The 18,176-nt window shown below is 33.5% G+C and overlaps 2 protein-coding genes across 2 annotated transcripts; both read right to left on the bottom strand.

Annotated features, from left to right (window-relative positions):
* Window positions 1-356: 356 nt before the first annotated feature.
* LOC131152811 (EH domain-containing protein 2-like) lies at window positions 357-1,626 on the bottom strand. The gene is made up of 2 exons (XM_058104685.1): window positions 1,020-1,626; window positions 357-912 (listed from the first exon to the last, which is right to left on the bottom strand). The coding sequence occupies exons 1-2, from the start codon at window positions 1,088-1,090 to the stop codon at window positions 645-647; spliced, it is 339 nt and encodes a 112-aa protein (XP_057960668.1). The 5' UTR covers window positions 1,091-1,626; the 3' UTR covers window positions 357-644.
* A 60-nt stretch (window positions 1,627-1,686) lies between these two features.
* On the bottom strand, window positions 1,687-11,071 carry LOC131152810 (tropinone reductase-like 3). Its single transcript, XM_058104684.1, has 6 exons — window positions 10,797-11,071; window positions 9,957-10,073; window positions 2,720-2,854; window positions 2,404-2,529; window positions 2,107-2,208; window positions 1,687-2,018 (listed from the first exon to the last, which is right to left on the bottom strand). Exons 1-6 carry the CDS (start codon window positions 10,926-10,928, stop codon window positions 1,869-1,871), a joined length of 762 nt encoding a protein of 253 aa, XP_057960667.1. The 5' UTR covers window positions 10,929-11,071; the 3' UTR covers window positions 1,687-1,868.
* Between the last annotated feature and the right edge of the window lie 7,105 nt (window positions 11,072-18,176).

An 18,176-nucleotide genomic window follows, 5' to 3' on the forward strand; every position in this document is an offset into this window, starting at 1 on the left:
GGCAAACTAATTTGTACTATAAGTGATTCAGATCTTTCATGGATACTGAAACACAAAAACTGGCAGAATTCCTAATGCCTTCTACTCTTTCTGACATTCAACACTCTAAAGCTGCTGCTGATGTTACTGGTTGGCCTTTTTTTTTTTCTTTCTTTCTTTTTATATTTGTGGTCTTTTTAGAAAAATAAATAAAAATGAAAAAAAAGTATTAAAAGGTTCCTGGAAAGCTAGCAGCTTGGCAGCAGGACTGTTTATGTATACTTCTTTTCAGATTTAATTTAGGATCTTGGATGTTACAGGTGTTTGTGTTTAAATTTCAGATATTTGGTGGTTGTATGTGATGGCATATACTGATATGGATTTCTAAAATTCTTCAACAGCTGAAGGAAAATCATAGCCAAGCATGTCTCGTACAACTTCTACCATTTTTGGCTTCAATTTCTCAGACTTATTAATGCTTAACCACTCTAAACCTTCCCTAAAGTGCTCCACGCGGGAAACTTAATCGCCACGAGCTGGTAGATGAAACTCCCTAATGGTTAGCGCAATCACACTAGGAAATAGAGAACATAAAGGGAGGTTGAGACCTTTGCAAACTCTTCTTCGAGCTTGTGGAAGTTGCTGTTGGGTTAGTTTTGCCCATCTTAGTCAGCATCTCCCATCTTGAGATGGTTAATTATGTAGGCGTGAATTTTGGCAGCTACGGACTCGCAGCTATTGGGCCAGACCAAAAGCCAACAAAGAGGACTCACAGCAATTTGGCCAAGTACAAGATGGTGAGCATACTGACGCTCACAAGCTTTCTTTGGAATATCCATCAAGTCGATAGGGAGATCGTCCTGTTCTTTCTCGAAAAGTTCCTTCCAAATGGGACCAACAACAACTTCATCAACAGGATTGTCATTGAACGAGCTGCAAAAGAGAGATAAAAACATATGGATTGATATTAGCAAAATCAAAGCACCAAGTCCAGGTAAATGGCATTGAAGAAATACTAAAAGTAAATGAGGGACACATACCAGTGCTTCGGCTGATATTGAATCATTATTAAAAGCGGCCATAAACATCCTAATGTGTTTGGAATGTGCATTCGATGAAGTGTACACCGGGTTACGAAATAAAGGTAGCTTTACTTTAATTAACCAACTCAACCAAACTGGTAATGAAAATATTGAATTGCATGCAATCTCCCTAGAGAAGTGTTGAATCAGATTTCCCTCAAGGAAAAATAATATGAAGGAAAAGAGTCTCATTCTAAGAAAATTATCTCATCATTCTCATGCATAGAATATTATCAACCGCAACCAAAATAAATAAATTAATAAATAATTAGTTAAGCCTGAATTCAAGAAAACCCAAAGTAAGCTGTATGGATACTTCAATCAGAGATGCAAACTCTTTGAAAGTATTAAAATTCATAACTAAAAATAGTTTCTGTTAAGACTGCTTCAAGCACCTATTCACTATAAACACACAACCTCTGGAGTACTCAAGACTTTCCTGCGCACCCCATCAATGCTCCTTAAACTCTCATCAGCTATAAAATGAGAGTTTATGGAGCATTGATTTGTTACACGAGATAACCTATATATCCCTATTTCAAATATTTTTCCACCCTGTCTCAAGATTTAAAACTTAAGATCTCTAACATGATATCTCATCATCAGGCAGTTGAACAACTTGAGCTGACCCCTTATTGACCTTTGGTGAATTTATTATAGCTGACTTTTACATTAACCCACAATAGATGAAGAGTTTGGAACACTTTTTCATGAGGAAAACATTAAAATATAACACACATGGAATGGATAAAAGAAAATTAGAAGTATGCAGGGAAAAGAGGTGAAGCAAAGTAAAACAGCAGGGCACTAAAGCCTAGAAGGGATTCCTCCAGCCACGACTAAAGTTTCTCCTGTTATGTAGGAGGCATCATCAGACGCCAGAAATGCAGTTGCAGCAGCCATGTCCTCTGTTGTTCCAAGTCTGTTAAGCAAAGTTTGCTCCTCAATGGAGCTCCTCTGTAAACATTTCCCAACAAGAATTCAGCTTATAGTAAAGTGCAGCGTTCGAGATCAGTAAAAATCTAGACGTCAGAAATATTCTTACAACAGCATCATTCTTGGTGAGGAATTCCGAAAAATTGGTGGGTACGAAACCAGGGGCGACACAGTTCACTCGAGTGTTGGGGGCCAATTCAGCAGCAAGGACCTAAAAGAACATCAAGAATGTTCCGCGGATAAAAACACAAATAATAAAAAAATAATAATGTCAAACGAATTCCATATCATTTGATTTAAGGTGCGAACTATATTCTACTTCAAAGTCAGTAATTTGAAGTGTAACAAATCTTTCTATGAAGCAGTTGTAGCTTTCCGCAGTGGATTCTTGAAGCAAGCAAACTACCTTAGTAAGCCCAAGAAGTGCAGTTTTGCTAACCCCATACATGGCCAGGGAAGTCTCTGGCTGATAGGCAGTAATAGAGGAAATAAAAACAATGGATGAACCCTTCTGCAGGTGAGGAGCTGCATCCTGTGGATTTACAGCAAGAATGCAAGCAAATAGATAATGACACAGGAATTTAATATAGCATGAGTGCGCTAAAAAAAGGATTGATATCATTTATTTTAGACCACATAAGATGCATAACTGAAATATGTAATGAAAACCATGTATTTTTGCTGGTGAAGTAATTTCACAGGCAAAGGAAGTAGATACTTACTTTTAGGATAAGTATAGGAGCTTTGACATTAATTTCCCATATCTTGTCAAGGACTGATTCTTGGGTTTCCAAAATAGAATCAACAGACGGATTGGCAGCTGCATTGGAAACAATTACATCTATTTTCCCATATTTCTGCAACCAACACCAACAAATATAAATGAAGTAACAGAAATGCACTGAAGGATGGTAAAAGTCCTCCAAATGAAACTGCATCAAGTAAGAGAAATGCACTGAAGGATAGTAAAAGTCCTCCAAATGAAACTGAGTGAAAACAACAATAACCAAGACCTGTACAAAGGTTAAATAAACATATGAAAGAAAGAACAAGAAGTTTCATGCTCCACCAGAGTACTTACAGGAAAACACTTAAAGATTGATGCTGAGTCCAAATCTGCAATGTCAGGCCATCATTTTTATAAAAACTAAACCAGGGATGTGTGATGTGCGTGGCACTGCTTTTAGGTGGTAATTGTTTAAAATGTTATTGTTTTAATAATTTGAATGTACATATTTGAAAAGTCTATTATGTATAAATATTTATATATAAAAATAATAAATTAATTTTTTTAAAAATATGTTCTTAATAATTATCATTGTAAATACCTCTTTTTACCTTAGTCTAATGATAATATTAATAATGGTCCACGATCACATATTATTTGTTTACTTTACTAACTTTTGATCTCTCATAATTTTTGCAAGGGCCTGACCATCAACCTGTGCTTGGGATTGATCACTGAGACACATGGCATGTCTCCTGATCAAACGTAGGTTCTGGGATGTTATGGAGAGATTTGGCCTGGTCAGCTCTAACCAAGTCCATTAAGGGTAGCTCACATTCCTTAACCCTTCCTTATCCATGCTACGTGGCATTTCCTTATTTTCTTTATAGCCACGTGTCATTATACCATTGTGTTGATTTTTTGAGTCCGATCCCTGTTTTGATACTGACAAAACGTATGTATCTCATGTATACATTTAGTGTGTGAACAGGTCTATATTTTAACATGTTCATGAGGTAAAAGGAAAATGGAAATCAGAAGGACCTCAAGATCATACATCCTAGCGTATTCCATAAGGCTTGAAGAGCAAGACAGAAGAAAAAGACATCTACTTTCAATTGCATGGCATGCATGATGTGAATGTAAGCTCAAAATGACCATAGACTTACCCTAGGAACCAGCACTTTACACAGAAACTCATTTCTTAAATAACTAACTGGTTAGGGATAAAGATTCGGGCTAAAACAAAATTTACAAAAACTTCAGTCGACCTTTGATCAATGGACGCCAGGTTTTTGGGCTTAATTAAAAGCCTCGGTCGACCGACCATCGCAAGGTCATTTGACCTTGGTCGACCGAACTGAGAAAGTTGACCAAAGTCAAAGCTTCGGTCGACCAAACCCTTGGCAGTATAAATGCCTCGGTCGACCAAACCAACCAGAAGTTAACATGTTGACTTTACTCAGTCGACCATTCTGAAATGAACGTGTCTTCCACGGTCGACTGAACTGACACGTGGCTGACCCCCAACAACTTGGTCGACTGAACCATTAGTTCAAAACTGACTTGGTCGGACAAACCTTAGAAAATGGTCAACCAAACCTGCCTTGGCGGACCAAACCTCAAAGGGTTCGAAATCGCTTTGATACGGTCGACCATATCTCTAGTTCAAAATGGTCACGGTCGACCGAACTCAATAATATGGTCGACCGAACCTTAAATATTGTCAACCGAAACCTCTCGGGTTGATAAAATTTTTACTGCAATAAATCAAGATTAATTGTCATTAAACTCAATTAAACAATTTTCAAAATACCCTTGATGTCCCCAATGGTTATATTTTTTACCCAACTCTATATATACCCCTTTATTTGTTATAATTAGCAAGTAATTAGCATATAGATTGGCAAAATTTTTCCCTGAAAATTTATTGTGCTAAATCTTTCAAACTCCCATTTTTTTCTTACAAGCATATTGCAAAATCTCTTTCTTATACTCATTTCATTACATATCTTTGAGAGAGATTATTTTTGTGGGTATTCATTCATTCTCCTTGCAAGCTAACAACTCTCTCATACTTGCATTTATTGATTGTTGATTTTGGAAAGTAGCTTAAAGCTTTTCCTATTGTATTTTATTTATAAATATTAGATTGAGAAAAACTCTTCATTGGCTTAAGAACTTGCATCCTTATTGCAAGTTTCATAAGCGTGCTTTGTGTTTTGATAAAATCATTTTGAGCAAGCTTAAATCCTAATATCCATTGTGTTTGATATTTGAAAAATACTTTTGGGATGTTTGCTTAGGGTTCTAGAGATGCTTTGAATATTCATATTATAAATACATTATCTTAAAATCAAATGTCTCACTCTCACATATACATATTGACATACATATTATTGAGAGTTAGCACAATGGTTAACAAAATCTCACTTGAACTTAATATTCTATCATTTGTGAGTGCATATTTTGGGCTGTAATTGTTGTACACATCTGCTTGTATTAGAAGCATTTCTTTGTACACAATATTTGATTATCTGTTGTATTCCCAACGTATGGTCGGACGAGGGAGACTAGCCCTGTGAATAGTCCCGGACTGGTTCAGACCCGGTTAAGAGAACTAAGTGCACCATCCTGGTAAGGTGTTGTCTTAGGTGCTGCTCCACCCGTTAAGCGAGTCATAGTGAAATCTTCTTACTTGTGAGCTTGAGGCGGGGACGTAGGCAGTATTGGCCGAACCCCGATAACATATCTGGTGTAACTTTTGCTTGTCCACACTTTCAATTTCAGCACATGTATGTTTTATGTTTGACTTATTATATGCAGTACATGTGTTTGATTGTTTGAATATTTAATTGGGTTTATGATTATATAGAAAAACCCTAAGCTTGTGTAATACTGTTTGTGGAATTTGAATTGACCTAAGAGAAAAATTTTAAATACCCAATTCACCCCCCTCTTGGGAATACACAAATTCCAACACATTGAATGACTTAAATTATTGTTTCCAATTGACTGAAATCTCAAATACAACCACCGTCCTCCCTCGTTGCACAATAGCCTTATCCCTAATTAGCAAGATAAATACCACCCCTCTTGCCTCAGCTGAAGGATCTTTTGGGCCCTCATTTCTCACTAGAGACTTTCTCTCTCTAACCCAAAGCTTCTCTCTCTAAAGCCGTCTGCATCTTTGCGCCATCCTTCCACCACCTGAGACTTGAGCTCCTAAGCATTGCCTAGTTCTCTCTTGCCAACCTCTATTACATCCCATTACTAGTATGCAATACTACCTCTCATCCACATCCAAGAACCTGCATTCACAATCATTGTTGTTGCAAATTTATTTCGTTTATACATTGTTCCAAAGGGAGCATCCCAATTGTCATTAGATGTTTCAAATTCTAGGCACAGATATGCACATGCTTTTGAGTGGTCGTCATTTATGAAGATTAATAAAGAGTTGATAATTAATGAATACATGATCTGCAACTGGAAATAATAAGACTCAAGCTAAAATTATAATCTTACTTTACATGCCTTCAAAAATATAAAATAAAATAAATTTATGTGCAATTTGAAATCTTTTGCATAACATTAAAAAATTTTCAAATTGCGAAATAAATTTAAAAGAGGGAGTCTGTAAAAAAAATTTAAAAGAAATCAATATAAATAAGTATTGTAATTCATGCATGGCATGCAATGGACAAATGTCAAAAAACAAGCAATACCAACCAACAAAATAGACCATCAAATGAAAATATGGAAGTATTTAATGTAATGAAAAAAAAAAAATTAATGCCTTTTAAGCACAAATTTGATGAATAACACTTTTTTCCTATGTATAACAACAATTTAACTAGAATATAAAGTATGATACAATAAAAATATAAATAATTAATCACAGTAAAAATAAAATACATGTTACCTCAATCAAGTTGGACAGATACAAATACACAATCACACAAAAGCAGAACTTCCATTCACTGCACAAAACACCAATTAAACATTTGGACATGCATGGCCAGTACATAATACTCATTGCAACATTGTATCCATGCATCCACCTTTGTGGTTGGATATCCATCTTAATTACAGTATACATATATATGATTCAGAAAGAAAAGGGCTTACAAAAAAGAAAATTCATATGCACATTTGAAGAAACACCTTAGCCACACACAGTTCACTAACACAGCACAACCCAAACTAACTCAAACATAGGATCACACAAACATGGTCACACATACACACAGGGAGATGGGAAAAACATAAAACAAGAAAAAAAAAAAATCAACAGATATCCAATTTTGATTTATACACTAAACGATTTCACAAGGGCTCTCTCGAGTAGTTGGCATCCCCGTTCAACTTCAACCAACACCCAATGAAACTTCCACATTGAGCGGTACCCAGCAGCACATCCAAACTGAACATCCAAAAAGCAGTTGTTCTTCTCAAATTTCAAGTCAGCCATCGTCCTCTGCAGAGACGCCTGATGGGAAGAGAAGGGACGCACAAGGACAGAGGCATTTCAATTGACAAAGGTTCCTCATGTTCTCTGCCAATAATTTGCTCATTCATTGGCCCAACTTCTTGAAATTAACCATGCTGGGCATTCCTTGTTGGATATGGTGGAAGCAAGGATCCAGCAGCAGGAGGTGGTCCTTGAATCACTGTCCTATTTACTTCTACAACCACCATAGTGCGTTGCACGGGCCTTTGAGTGATTTTTTTTTTCAAAAATGAAGCTGTCCCATCTTCTTTTACTATTTTATATGTTTTAAAACCATGCAAAGTTAATGTGGGAACAGTTAATAGGAAAGACGGAATGGGTTTTAATGAAACAAAAAGACCAAACCAAGTTAAGGGGAATCCTCTTTATAGTATTAAAGATGATCAAGGATCGAAGTCTCTATGGATATTAAAGCTACAGCATCCGTGTTGAACTGCAGTCTGAATCTGAAAAAATTCATGAAATTTAAAACCAAAATATCACATGAGTATAAAAACAATAACCACCGAGCCTCAAATCCCACTTGGTAGGCCAACAATATGAATCCTTTCCCACCATTCCGCATGATCTTGGACACTATCAAATGTCACACATGGGCATAAAAGCTACAAAAATATGCAAATGCACATTCATTGCTTCCAAAAAGAATTAATAGATCAATCTCAAGCTTTTTTTATAGATTAAAAAAGAAGGTATAATAGATAGACAGATAAGTTAAAGTTTAAGGGGACAAGAAGTCCACCTGAAAAATATAAATAAATAAAAACAGAAAATACAAAAAAAATAAAACATCAAACAAAGAGAAAAATTAACCAAGAAAACCCCTTTTCAATCCCCTTCCCATTGTAATTCACTTAGCACTTCAAATTTGCTAGCTCCCTTTGACCCTTCTTCGCTTTGAGCTTACCCCCAACAAAACACAGTTTCGTTCTCCCAGCATCACTCCTTTTCAAATCCAATTTATACAATATCTCTTGGGCTTATAAACCCTTCCAAGAAATCACCTCCTCTTGAGTAGGTAAAATACCATCATTGCAGTACATTTCGTTATCCAACCTCTTATTATCAAAAATAGAAACCTCCTCCAGTCCTTCCAATAGTGCTGGATGAACATATGTAAGCTTCCCAAGATCATCACAGGATTCAGAAATATATCCATATCCATATTGTTTCCAAATCTCGTCCAACAGTAAACCCCCATCACACTCAAACTCACTTATGCCATTCATTATCTGAAAAATCTCCCCAATTATTTTCTTCCTTTCCTTTGCTAACTCCATTACTTCCTATATCCCTCATCTTAGCAAGTGCATCTTCCACAATACTCAATTCACCTGCAGAGTCTCTCCTTAAATTCTTCAGCCTTATCTCACCAGATACTCTCTCTTCAGTTAATATAATTTCCACATTTCTGCACCCATCTGAGCAGCCTTCCGATGAGCGTACACCTTTGGGCCCTAAGATTTTTCAGAATTAAAACCTAAAACATCAGATTTTGTACCCAAACCAGATTCCTTCAATCCCAAACCTCCCCCACACTGAAGACATAATTTTCTGAGTTCATATTACTTGCATCTCCTTTGCCCAATTTCCCTTCCAGCACCACCTAAATCCATGACCTGGGATCTAAAGAGCTTGCTGCACCCACTTTTTCAAGATCAAGACAAAACTCCTTCACGAACACACAGAACTCATTTGCGAATCTTCGCCATCCATTACCATTTACACCTAGAAATGAACACTGAAAAGTTCTTCCCTTTCACCCTCAGCCCTAGCTCCAAAAACTTCCCCACCCTCATCCACCTAATTGCCATCCAGCATAGAAGACTTATGAACTTTTCTAGATCCTTTCCAGCTGAATGAAGGTTGATCGGCCATTGGCAAACCAAGAAGTTGCCTCCTTCTAATGTTTAACCAACCTACTTTCGAGAGATGTTGTTCTCAAACATGCACAATAAAGGGATCTTCCCCTCCTTCTCCTAACTCGGATTGAAGGATTTACCTTCGATCTGCACCGTACACCTTAACATCTACAGATTGCACAGCAAAGATTGATTTCAAGTGAGGATGAGAGTCAATTCACAACATACGAAAAGACCCATTGCCAATTTTCACTAGTTCAGAAGTCGTCCGTGCTTGTCTTCTCCTTCTAGTTTGCGATCCCGGGAACAAAGGCTGGGAGGGAGGTTTGAAGGTCACAAGCAGGAGGGCTTAAAGAAGATTCGAGGCTTAAATCCTTCCACACAGCAATGTCCAGCCATGGCTAGAGTTCGAAAATCGTAACTCACAAGGCTAGGGGATTCGAAGGTCACAACTGTCCTCCCCAACAAACCCTTCAATCTCAAGTTCTAACTTAAAGAAACCACATAAGGTATATCAACATATTGACTTGGAAGCACAACTGTCCTCCCCAACAAACCCTTCAATCTCAAGTTCTAACTTAAAGAAACCACATATGGTATATCAACATATTGACTTGGAAGCTGTCATGAAAAAGTAACCAAGCAAAACATACGAGCACAAATCCACTTTGAAAAATATCATCATATCCAAAATGCATAATGAAGGAAAAAAAAAAAAATTACACCCCAGAAGAGGAAAATGTATCACACAACAAAACCAACTAAATTCTCATTAAGATGTTACATGGGCTTCCTTTCCATTTCCAATAAAAAAAAAAATCAAAAACAATAATATCAATAGGAAACTTATGTCTAACCTGAATAGTGCTATCTATGAGATTTTTCCTTTGTTGAGCATTTGATACATGGCAAACGATGCCCAATACTTCAATTCCTTGAGCTTGAAGCTTTTCAACTGCATCATTCACATTTCTCTGCAACAATCAAAATCAAACACCAATAAATTGACCTGTAGTTAACCTCTTTTAAGGCGAGTTTTGGGATAAGTAATAAGTTGCCAAATGCCAAGTAAAACATCTCATCCAATACTCTATGCAATAAAAACCTATATTTAAACTGAACATCTGTGCCCGAGTTAATTGTCCTAAAGGTAGACTTTGAGCATGCAGTAGAATTCCTCCATTATCCAAAAAAAAAAACCTTTCAGAAACTTCCAAATTTCTTTGCCCCTCATTTGGGAGTTTGGAATTTGGCATTGGATTTATCTTTGTATGGATTCAAATAAAATAAAGCGTAGAATTCTACTAAATTTCTTCCGAATCTACATAGTCTAAATCTAACAGTTCGAAATTCATGTTTTCGAACAACTTAATCCTCCTCCTAGTTCCCTTTCGTTGAAAAAATTTAAATTTTGAGGTTATCATCCAAGCCCTTCCCTCAGGCCTCACCAAAGCATAACACCATCATTCAGCTCAGCGTAGATGATGGTTCCATTGTCCGAAACCAAAACAACAGAAAACAATCACTGCACATTTTCTTTTAATTCCTTCTCCCCCCTCAGCTTTCTCGGCGACCGAACACAGAAAAATCTCAGAAAGCAGAAATTCCACAAACCCAGAAGAGCAGAGGTCTAATCCAACTTATCCTACGAAAAGAAGAATCTAATAAGATAACCAAAGAACACAACGATCACGAACCTGCCTGCGAGAGGAGATGACGACGGAGGCACCCTCCAAACCAAGCCGCTGGGCGATGCTGAAACCGATGCCCTGAGTGGAAGCCGTGACGATCGCCACCTTCCCATGAAACCTCTTTCCGATCTTCTCCATTCTCTACTTCTGCAAGCGCTTTGAAGAGAAAATTAAAGGAGTCCCTAGGTTGGGTTTCTGTCGCAGAGCAGCCGTGTAAGAAGAAGAAGAAGAAGCTCATAAGTCATTGTAAGATAAATAGGCTATCAAATTACCATATTCACATACCAAATTATCATTTTTTTTAATTTAACTACTTATATTTTCGCGGAAAGTCATAACTATCAAACAAAGATGAAAAATTTTACATTTGAAAATTTATTATATGGATTCATTTTAGTATTGTAGAATTACAAAATAAAATTATTTTAAAAAATTTTAAATTATTCTAACTGAATTAAAAAAATTAATCATTTAGTTATAGATCATTTCTAATGAGACCATCAATTCCAGCTTATCTTAAATTACCTTAAGAACCACCATAAATATTTATTTTCATTTAATTTTTTTTAAAAAATTATATTTAATTAATCTAAATTATATGACAATAATCAAAAACCATATTTTAATAAAGGAACAAATGACTATGCTATAAGTGATTACAATTATTTATTTTAGCTAAATTATTTCATAGTCTTACTTTTTTTTAAAATTTAAATGATTATTTAACATATTTTAATTTTAATTAAAAATCTACAAAAAAGCTAACTTCATTGTGAAATTATCTTTTGAACAATAATGTTTTAAATGTGGAATTTTTTGATAATTTTCAGAAACTCAAGGGGTAGAATGTCATGTTGGAAATATAATAAAAGGAAAATATTTACTAATAAAATGAAGATTAAATAAAGCATAAATATTTATCAAAAGTTGAGGCGTGGAAGGACTACTATCCTTATAGCTGATTTCATTCATGTGGAGAAAATTTCTCAATGCATATAATCACTGAGCTTACAACCTCTGGGACATTCACAAATACCAGAGTTATAGGAGATATTGTATCATTTAATTACCCAATAAAATATGAATTTCAAGAAAAAAGATAAAACTATTTCGGCAAAGGAAAAAACATATCTTGAAATGAAACTATATCACAATTTTTATAAATAAAATTAAGTTTTACTTCCAACACCACAAATGCAAAACTCTTAAAGTAATTAAAATTTTAAAACAATGTTGATTTCATTCATATGGAGAAATTTCCTCAGTACATATAATCACTAAGCCTACGATCTCCAGGATTACTCAACTAACTCAATTTTGTCTACATTCACAAACACCGGAATTATAGGAGATATTGTGTCATTTAATTACCCAACAAAATATGAATTTCAAGAAAGAAGATCAAACTATTTCAGGGAAGGAAAAAACATATCTTGAAATGAAACTATATCACAGTTTTTATAAATAAAATTAAGTATTACTTCCAATACTACAAATGCGAAACTCTTAAAGTAGTAATTAAAATTTTAAAACAGTTTAAACTAATATATTAAATTTAACATATGCTTAATTAAAATAAAATCAACGATTATTATATAATATTTATTAAATAAATAATTTTTTTAATTGAAATATCCAACATAAATATCAACAATCCCCCACATAGATGAAATTAAAATTAAAAAAAAAAATCGAAGAAAGATAAGAAAGTGGCATTGGGTGACTACGAGAATAATGCATTGGGTGACAAATACCTTTCAGTTTGAATTGCACTAGGAGAAAATATGTTCTGAGTTACAAGAACTTGGTGAATATTAAATTTTTGAACCAAATTCTTTTAACGTAATACTATAAATATATGACTCACATAACATCTCTAGATACAAAATTCTCAGGGGTTGGTACAAATAGGTCATGCACCATACACTCATACCTAAATATTCATGAGCACTGTATAAAGTTTTAGCCCAATAAACTTTCATAGGATACGAATTTATAAAAAAAATAAACTCAATCTCACAATCGTTATACTTGCACTATTCAAACACCATAGAATTGATCAAAACAAATATAGTACTCATCAAACGACTCAATGAATTATTATTACCCTTTGAACCTAATTCATGAGATCTCCAATCATATGACTTGGGTTGTCATCATTACCAGTTTATGTTAAGGGCTTAAGATGCATCCCTCTTTATGTTTATTTTCTATTAGCTTTTCAATTAGTTAAGAAATTTATTAGTCAACTTGTTGTGGAAATCGAGTATAGGATGCACAGCGGAATAATTAAACTTGCAACAAATGATAAAGCACCACAAGACACAATTCATACACAACTAGAATTCTAAAAGCAAATAAAGAGAACAACACAACAATATACGTGGTTAGGCAAAGCCTACATCCACTGAAGCAATTGGCACAAGAATTTCATTAAGAAATATGTAAGTACACAATACACTTCACAATGATCTCTCTCCCTTTCAAAGTATGCCTAGAAGAGCATAAATAACAATCCCTCGAAGGTTTCCCTCCAAATTCCCAACCACCCCAACGTTCCAATTCAAAATTCGAATTCCTTCTCGCAGCTCAGATGCACTCATTGACGAGACACAAAAGACCACTCGTCAACTAGTATGGCCACTCGTCGACAAGTCTTCGTATTTTTGATTTCTTGTTATCGGTATCTCATAAACTTTGAACTTTTTGGGCCTCTCAGTATTTACTAGTCAGCAAGTGCAGGGCACTCGTCAACGAGTCCCTGCTATGCAGCACCATTTAATCCATATGTTTTTCTTCATCCTTTGTTTATAAGCTCTAAGTATAAAAGTCACACATATAAATACAACACAACTGTTGTTTCTCAATTCTCATATATTTGATTATATTGGTACTAGGTATCCTCACATTTTGTGATCACTCTAATAGTAGCTCAATTGACTATTCAATTAGTTTAGGTTAGTCTATAGATACACAAATCAAAGTTAATACTATGGTTACATGTCTATTATCCACTTAGACAATGCACTATAAAATTACACATCTATATGTATAATTATCATACTCAAATTAATTTTCATGCAAATATTTTGCGTCAGTTGTACCCATCTTACTTTGCAAAAATATTAATAATAATTATCGAACACATTAATTTAATTGCATATTTATGCAATACTATCTATTTCACATATGAATAGAATATCAAAATACTTTAACCTCAACAATTAAAAATTATAAATTTACATGCCTTATAAAAGACATGTTACCATATAATTGGGAGAAAATAGGAAATAGTTTTTTTTTCCATATATATAGTGAAATAGAAAAAAATATTAAAATGTTACATATTGGAAAACAATAGAAGATAATAGTGTCATCTCATTTATGCTCATATATGTCTCGTATTTTAATAAATTAGTTAAGACCAACAACAGGAGTGGAAAAAAAAAAAAAAAAAAACTTCTAATTCAATTATTTAAGCCACAAGTTTTATACTTGACTCAAATATAATAAATCTCAAATCATACTATAGCTACTATAACATTGTAATCCCCACACTTCAATATATTTTCAACTCTAACAATATTTAAATAAGTTCAAGTGTTTATTGTAAATATAAAGTAATACCAACAATTCAACCCAACCTTAATGGAATAAAAAAAAATTCCCAAAAATTTAATAAATGCAATTCATTTTTTTTTTCCTTCTAAAATAGATAATAGCATTTGGCTTTAAGATTGTTGGAAATATAATAGAAGAAAAAAAATATTTACTAATAAAATTTAAATGTGGTGTGGAAAGACCACTATCTTTAAAGTCAATTTCATGTTTATGGAGAACATTTTTTGGTGCATATAATCACTGCGAGCACGACCTTCACGATTACTTAACTAGTTCGGTTGTGTCTGCATGCACGACCTTCAGGATTACTCAACTAGTTTGATTTTGTGTACGCTCACAATCACTAGAGTTATAGGATAGGTAGTGTTATTTAGTTACTAAACAAAATATGAACCATAAGAAAAAATAGAAGATAAAGTTAGAAAAAATGTATCTTGAAATGAAATTGGATCACGGTTTAAATAGTTAAAATTAAATATAACTTCCAATACCATAAATACGAAATTGTTAAAGTCGTATTTAATATTTTAAAATTGTTAAAATTAATATATTAAATTTAACGTATACTTAATTAAAATAAAATCAACAATTGTTATAAACTATTTATTAAACAAATATTTTATTTTTTTTAATTTGAAACATCCAACATAAGTATCAACATTCCATATTTAGAAGGCTCAAGATGTAAGAACCTGAACCGTGATATATGGGTTTAATTAATTAAGAGAGGGGCAAAATGATAATTAAACAGGCTTCGTCAACGACGCCAGAGTTCGTCGATGAAGGCCCTATATTTCTCGTCGACGAGGTGCAGGGGTTCATCGACGAGGAGAAGCCGAGAGGTTTTTGGGAGTGCGATGAATTTAGAGGATCGTCGACAAGGAGAAGCCGAGGGGTTTCAGAAAATTGGAAATCCCAGGCTCGTCGACGAGCTGTCTATATGGTCTCGTCGACAAGGACGCCATTTGTCGACGAGAAGTGGCCAGGTCAAAGGGCTATAAATAGATATTTTCATTACTTATCAGCTAAGAAATCTCATTTTCTATCTCTATCTCTTTAGAAACTCAATCTACTCTCCATCTCTCTAGATTTCTTCGCTATTGATCATGAGAATCGTGGATCCAAAGTTACCACGAAGATCGTGGAAGGATTCTCTACAATATCTACGAATCAAATTTTCATTTTGGGCATTTTCAAGTTTTGATGTAAAATCGAGGTAAGGCTCAGTTTTCAATTTTGACCCAGTAGTTGTGTAGAGAATAGGGTTGTGAGCATATTTTGTATTGTGGTATGTAGGTTTTGGCGCTCGGTTCGCTGTTTAGGGGTCTTGGAGTTCGGGATTTGTCCTTTGGGGGAAAGGTAAGGGGATTCAGTTTATGTCGGTTATTTTTAAAATCAGACTCAATGGAACTGTGGTCCACAGTCCTGTGTGCGTTTTGGTTACTCATTTAGGGGGATCTAACGGGTAAAATTATAAGTTTTTCATGATTACAGTTTTGGGAAAAAGGGGGCAACGGGCTGCATCCCTGGTTTTGTTAGAAAATCGTAAATATATTGTGATATATATTGTGTTATAGGGATAGTCGTGCCTTGACTTGTTTAAACTGTATATGTTTGGAAAATCATGATTTTAGATTACCAAATGAGTGTGGTTTTGTTTGGCTATATGAGCATGCATGTGTTGTATTTTGGTGAAATAGGAACGCGGTTCCGAATTGTTCCAGGTTTGAAAATTCAGCTTTTGCCAAAGAGTGCACAATACCACTAGATCGGCCAACTTACGAGCCGAAGGGTGTGCAAACACCAGATCTACACCGATTCAACGCTAATGCTATGCCAGGTTACCGGGGGCACCGGCATTTGCCGAAGGATGTGAAATATCACCAGATTGCTAGTTTTTACAGAAGGGTGTGAAATACCACCAGACAGTCCGACTTTGAGCCGAAGGGTGTGACGACACCAGATTGTATTGCTTGTTTTTTGAAAATACTGGAACTGGTTTAAATTGTTTTGACTGTTAAACTATGCATGTTAGTATGTCATGATAATACTCATATGTCACATACCGATATAACATGTATTATTCCTTATTGAGAGGTGTCTCACCCCTATTGTACGTACACATTTTTCAGGTCCTTCGAGTAACCGGAACTAGCGCCTTTGTGTAGAAGCGTAGTGGTCGGTGTACTACAGACAGTACTTGGGTAAGTACTAGGACGGTATAGGGTGGTCCTTTGTGGTTTTGGGTTGACACTCGGGTTTTGTATTATCTTATGGACCTGGATTTCCTTTTTGTATAAACTCTGGTATGTTAATGTGTATGTATAGAAAGACTTATTTTCCGTTGTGTATATGGTTATATATGGATGTGTATAGGGTTCCTAGGAACCCCACGGGGTCGGACCCTCATTCATCGTATTGTATCTTTAGTGATTTGTATAATACATGGACAGGTTAAATTACTATTTCACCCCTGAGTCCCATTTCCGGGTTTGGGGCGTGGCACAAGAGGTGTTGTTGCATTTTACTCAATAAAAAAATTAGCCGAATATACAAGTAAGGTTGAAGAAAAACCAAAAACAAATAAAAAATAAAGAAAGATAAAAGATAAAAGAACATATAAGTAGAAGAAAATTTGTTTTCTCCACAAAATTTGAATTTAAAAGAAAAAAAACGAAGAAAGAGAGAGAGAGAGACTATGAACGAAGGTAGTTTAGACTAAAGTTTCATTTGGAACCACTTGAAATGAAGTATTTTTCAAAATAAAGTGTTAAATTTAATAAGTATTGAGCCAAAAAAGTGATGAACATGATAAGTAGTGTTTGGTTGTATTAAAAATAAGTGGTATTTGAATACTTGGTTTAATTATAGGATACTATATGATTATTTTTAAATTTATTTTAGATTATAAATATAAATATTTTAAAATTAATAACTTTAATAATTATTATTTTAATTATTTATTATTAAAATTTAAATATTCTCTATTAAAAATAATATAAGATTATTATTTTAATTAACAATAATCTTGTTATTAATGTTTATTTATAACATATTACTATCATACTAAATAATAATAAAAATAATAATATTAATTAAATTCAAAATTTTAATTTATTTAATGTTAATTTAAATTAATAAATATTTCTTTTTTAATCCAAAATTGAATTATAATAATTAATAAACCATAATACATGTAAAATAATATATAATTATTTTAAAATTTATTTTAAAAATAATGATATTTTTATATATAAATTTAAATGATAATAATGTTAACTTTCTATTGAAAGTTTGAATATTTTCTATTATAAAAATAATATTAGATTACTATTCATCAATTAACAATAATCTTATTATTAATAAATATTTTTAACATATAATTATCACATTAATTTATGCTAAAAGTAGTATTGATAACTAAATTAAAATATTTAATTCATTTAAGGTTAATTTAAATTTATAGATAGTTCTTTTTATTCATTCAAAAATTTAATTATATTTTATTAATAATTAATAATCTATAATGCATAGTAAATTAATATATGGTTAATTTTTAATTAACAATTTAATGAATGATTATGTTTATTATTATTTTTAAATTAATATTTAAATATTTTTATTAAGTAAAAATAATATAATATTTTTTTTTATTAACAATAATCTTGTTCTTAATTTATATTTATAACATATGATTATCATCTTAATTTATATTAGAATAATATTATTAATTAAATTAGTATTTTTAATTTTTAATACTATTTC

Source organism: Malania oleifera, chromosome 4, assembly GCF_029873635.1.
Source record: "Malania oleifera isolate guangnan ecotype guangnan chromosome 4, ASM2987363v1, whole genome shotgun sequence".
Classification (NCBI taxonomy): domain Eukaryota; kingdom Viridiplantae; phylum Streptophyta; class Magnoliopsida; order Santalales; family Ximeniaceae; genus Malania; species Malania oleifera.

What these genes read in the sequence shown, in the direction of transcription:
- LOC131152811 (XM_058104685.1), bottom strand. Translation starts at nt 1,090, where the DNA reads ATGCACATTCCAAACACATTAGGATGTTTATGGCCGCTTTTAATAATG. An exon ending in CAATATCAGCCGAAGCACTG is followed by an intron (nt 913 to 1,019) that starts GTATGTGTCCCT and finishes TCTCTTTTGCAG; the next exon opens with CTCGTTCAATGACAATCCTG.
- LOC131152810 (XM_058104684.1), bottom strand. Translation starts at nt 10,928, where the DNA reads ATGGAGAAGATCGGAAAGAGGTTTCATGGGAAGGTGGCGATCGTCACG. An exon ending in TCATCTCCTCTCGCAGGCAG is followed by an intron (nt 10,074 to 10,796) that starts GTTCGTGATCGT and finishes TGATTGTTGCAG; the next exon opens with AGAAATGTGAATGATGCAGT. An exon ending in CACTTCTTGGGCTTACTAAG is followed by an intron (nt 2,209 to 2,403) that starts GTAGTTTGCTTG and finishes ATGTTCTTTTAG; the next exon opens with GTCCTTGCTGCTGAATTGGC.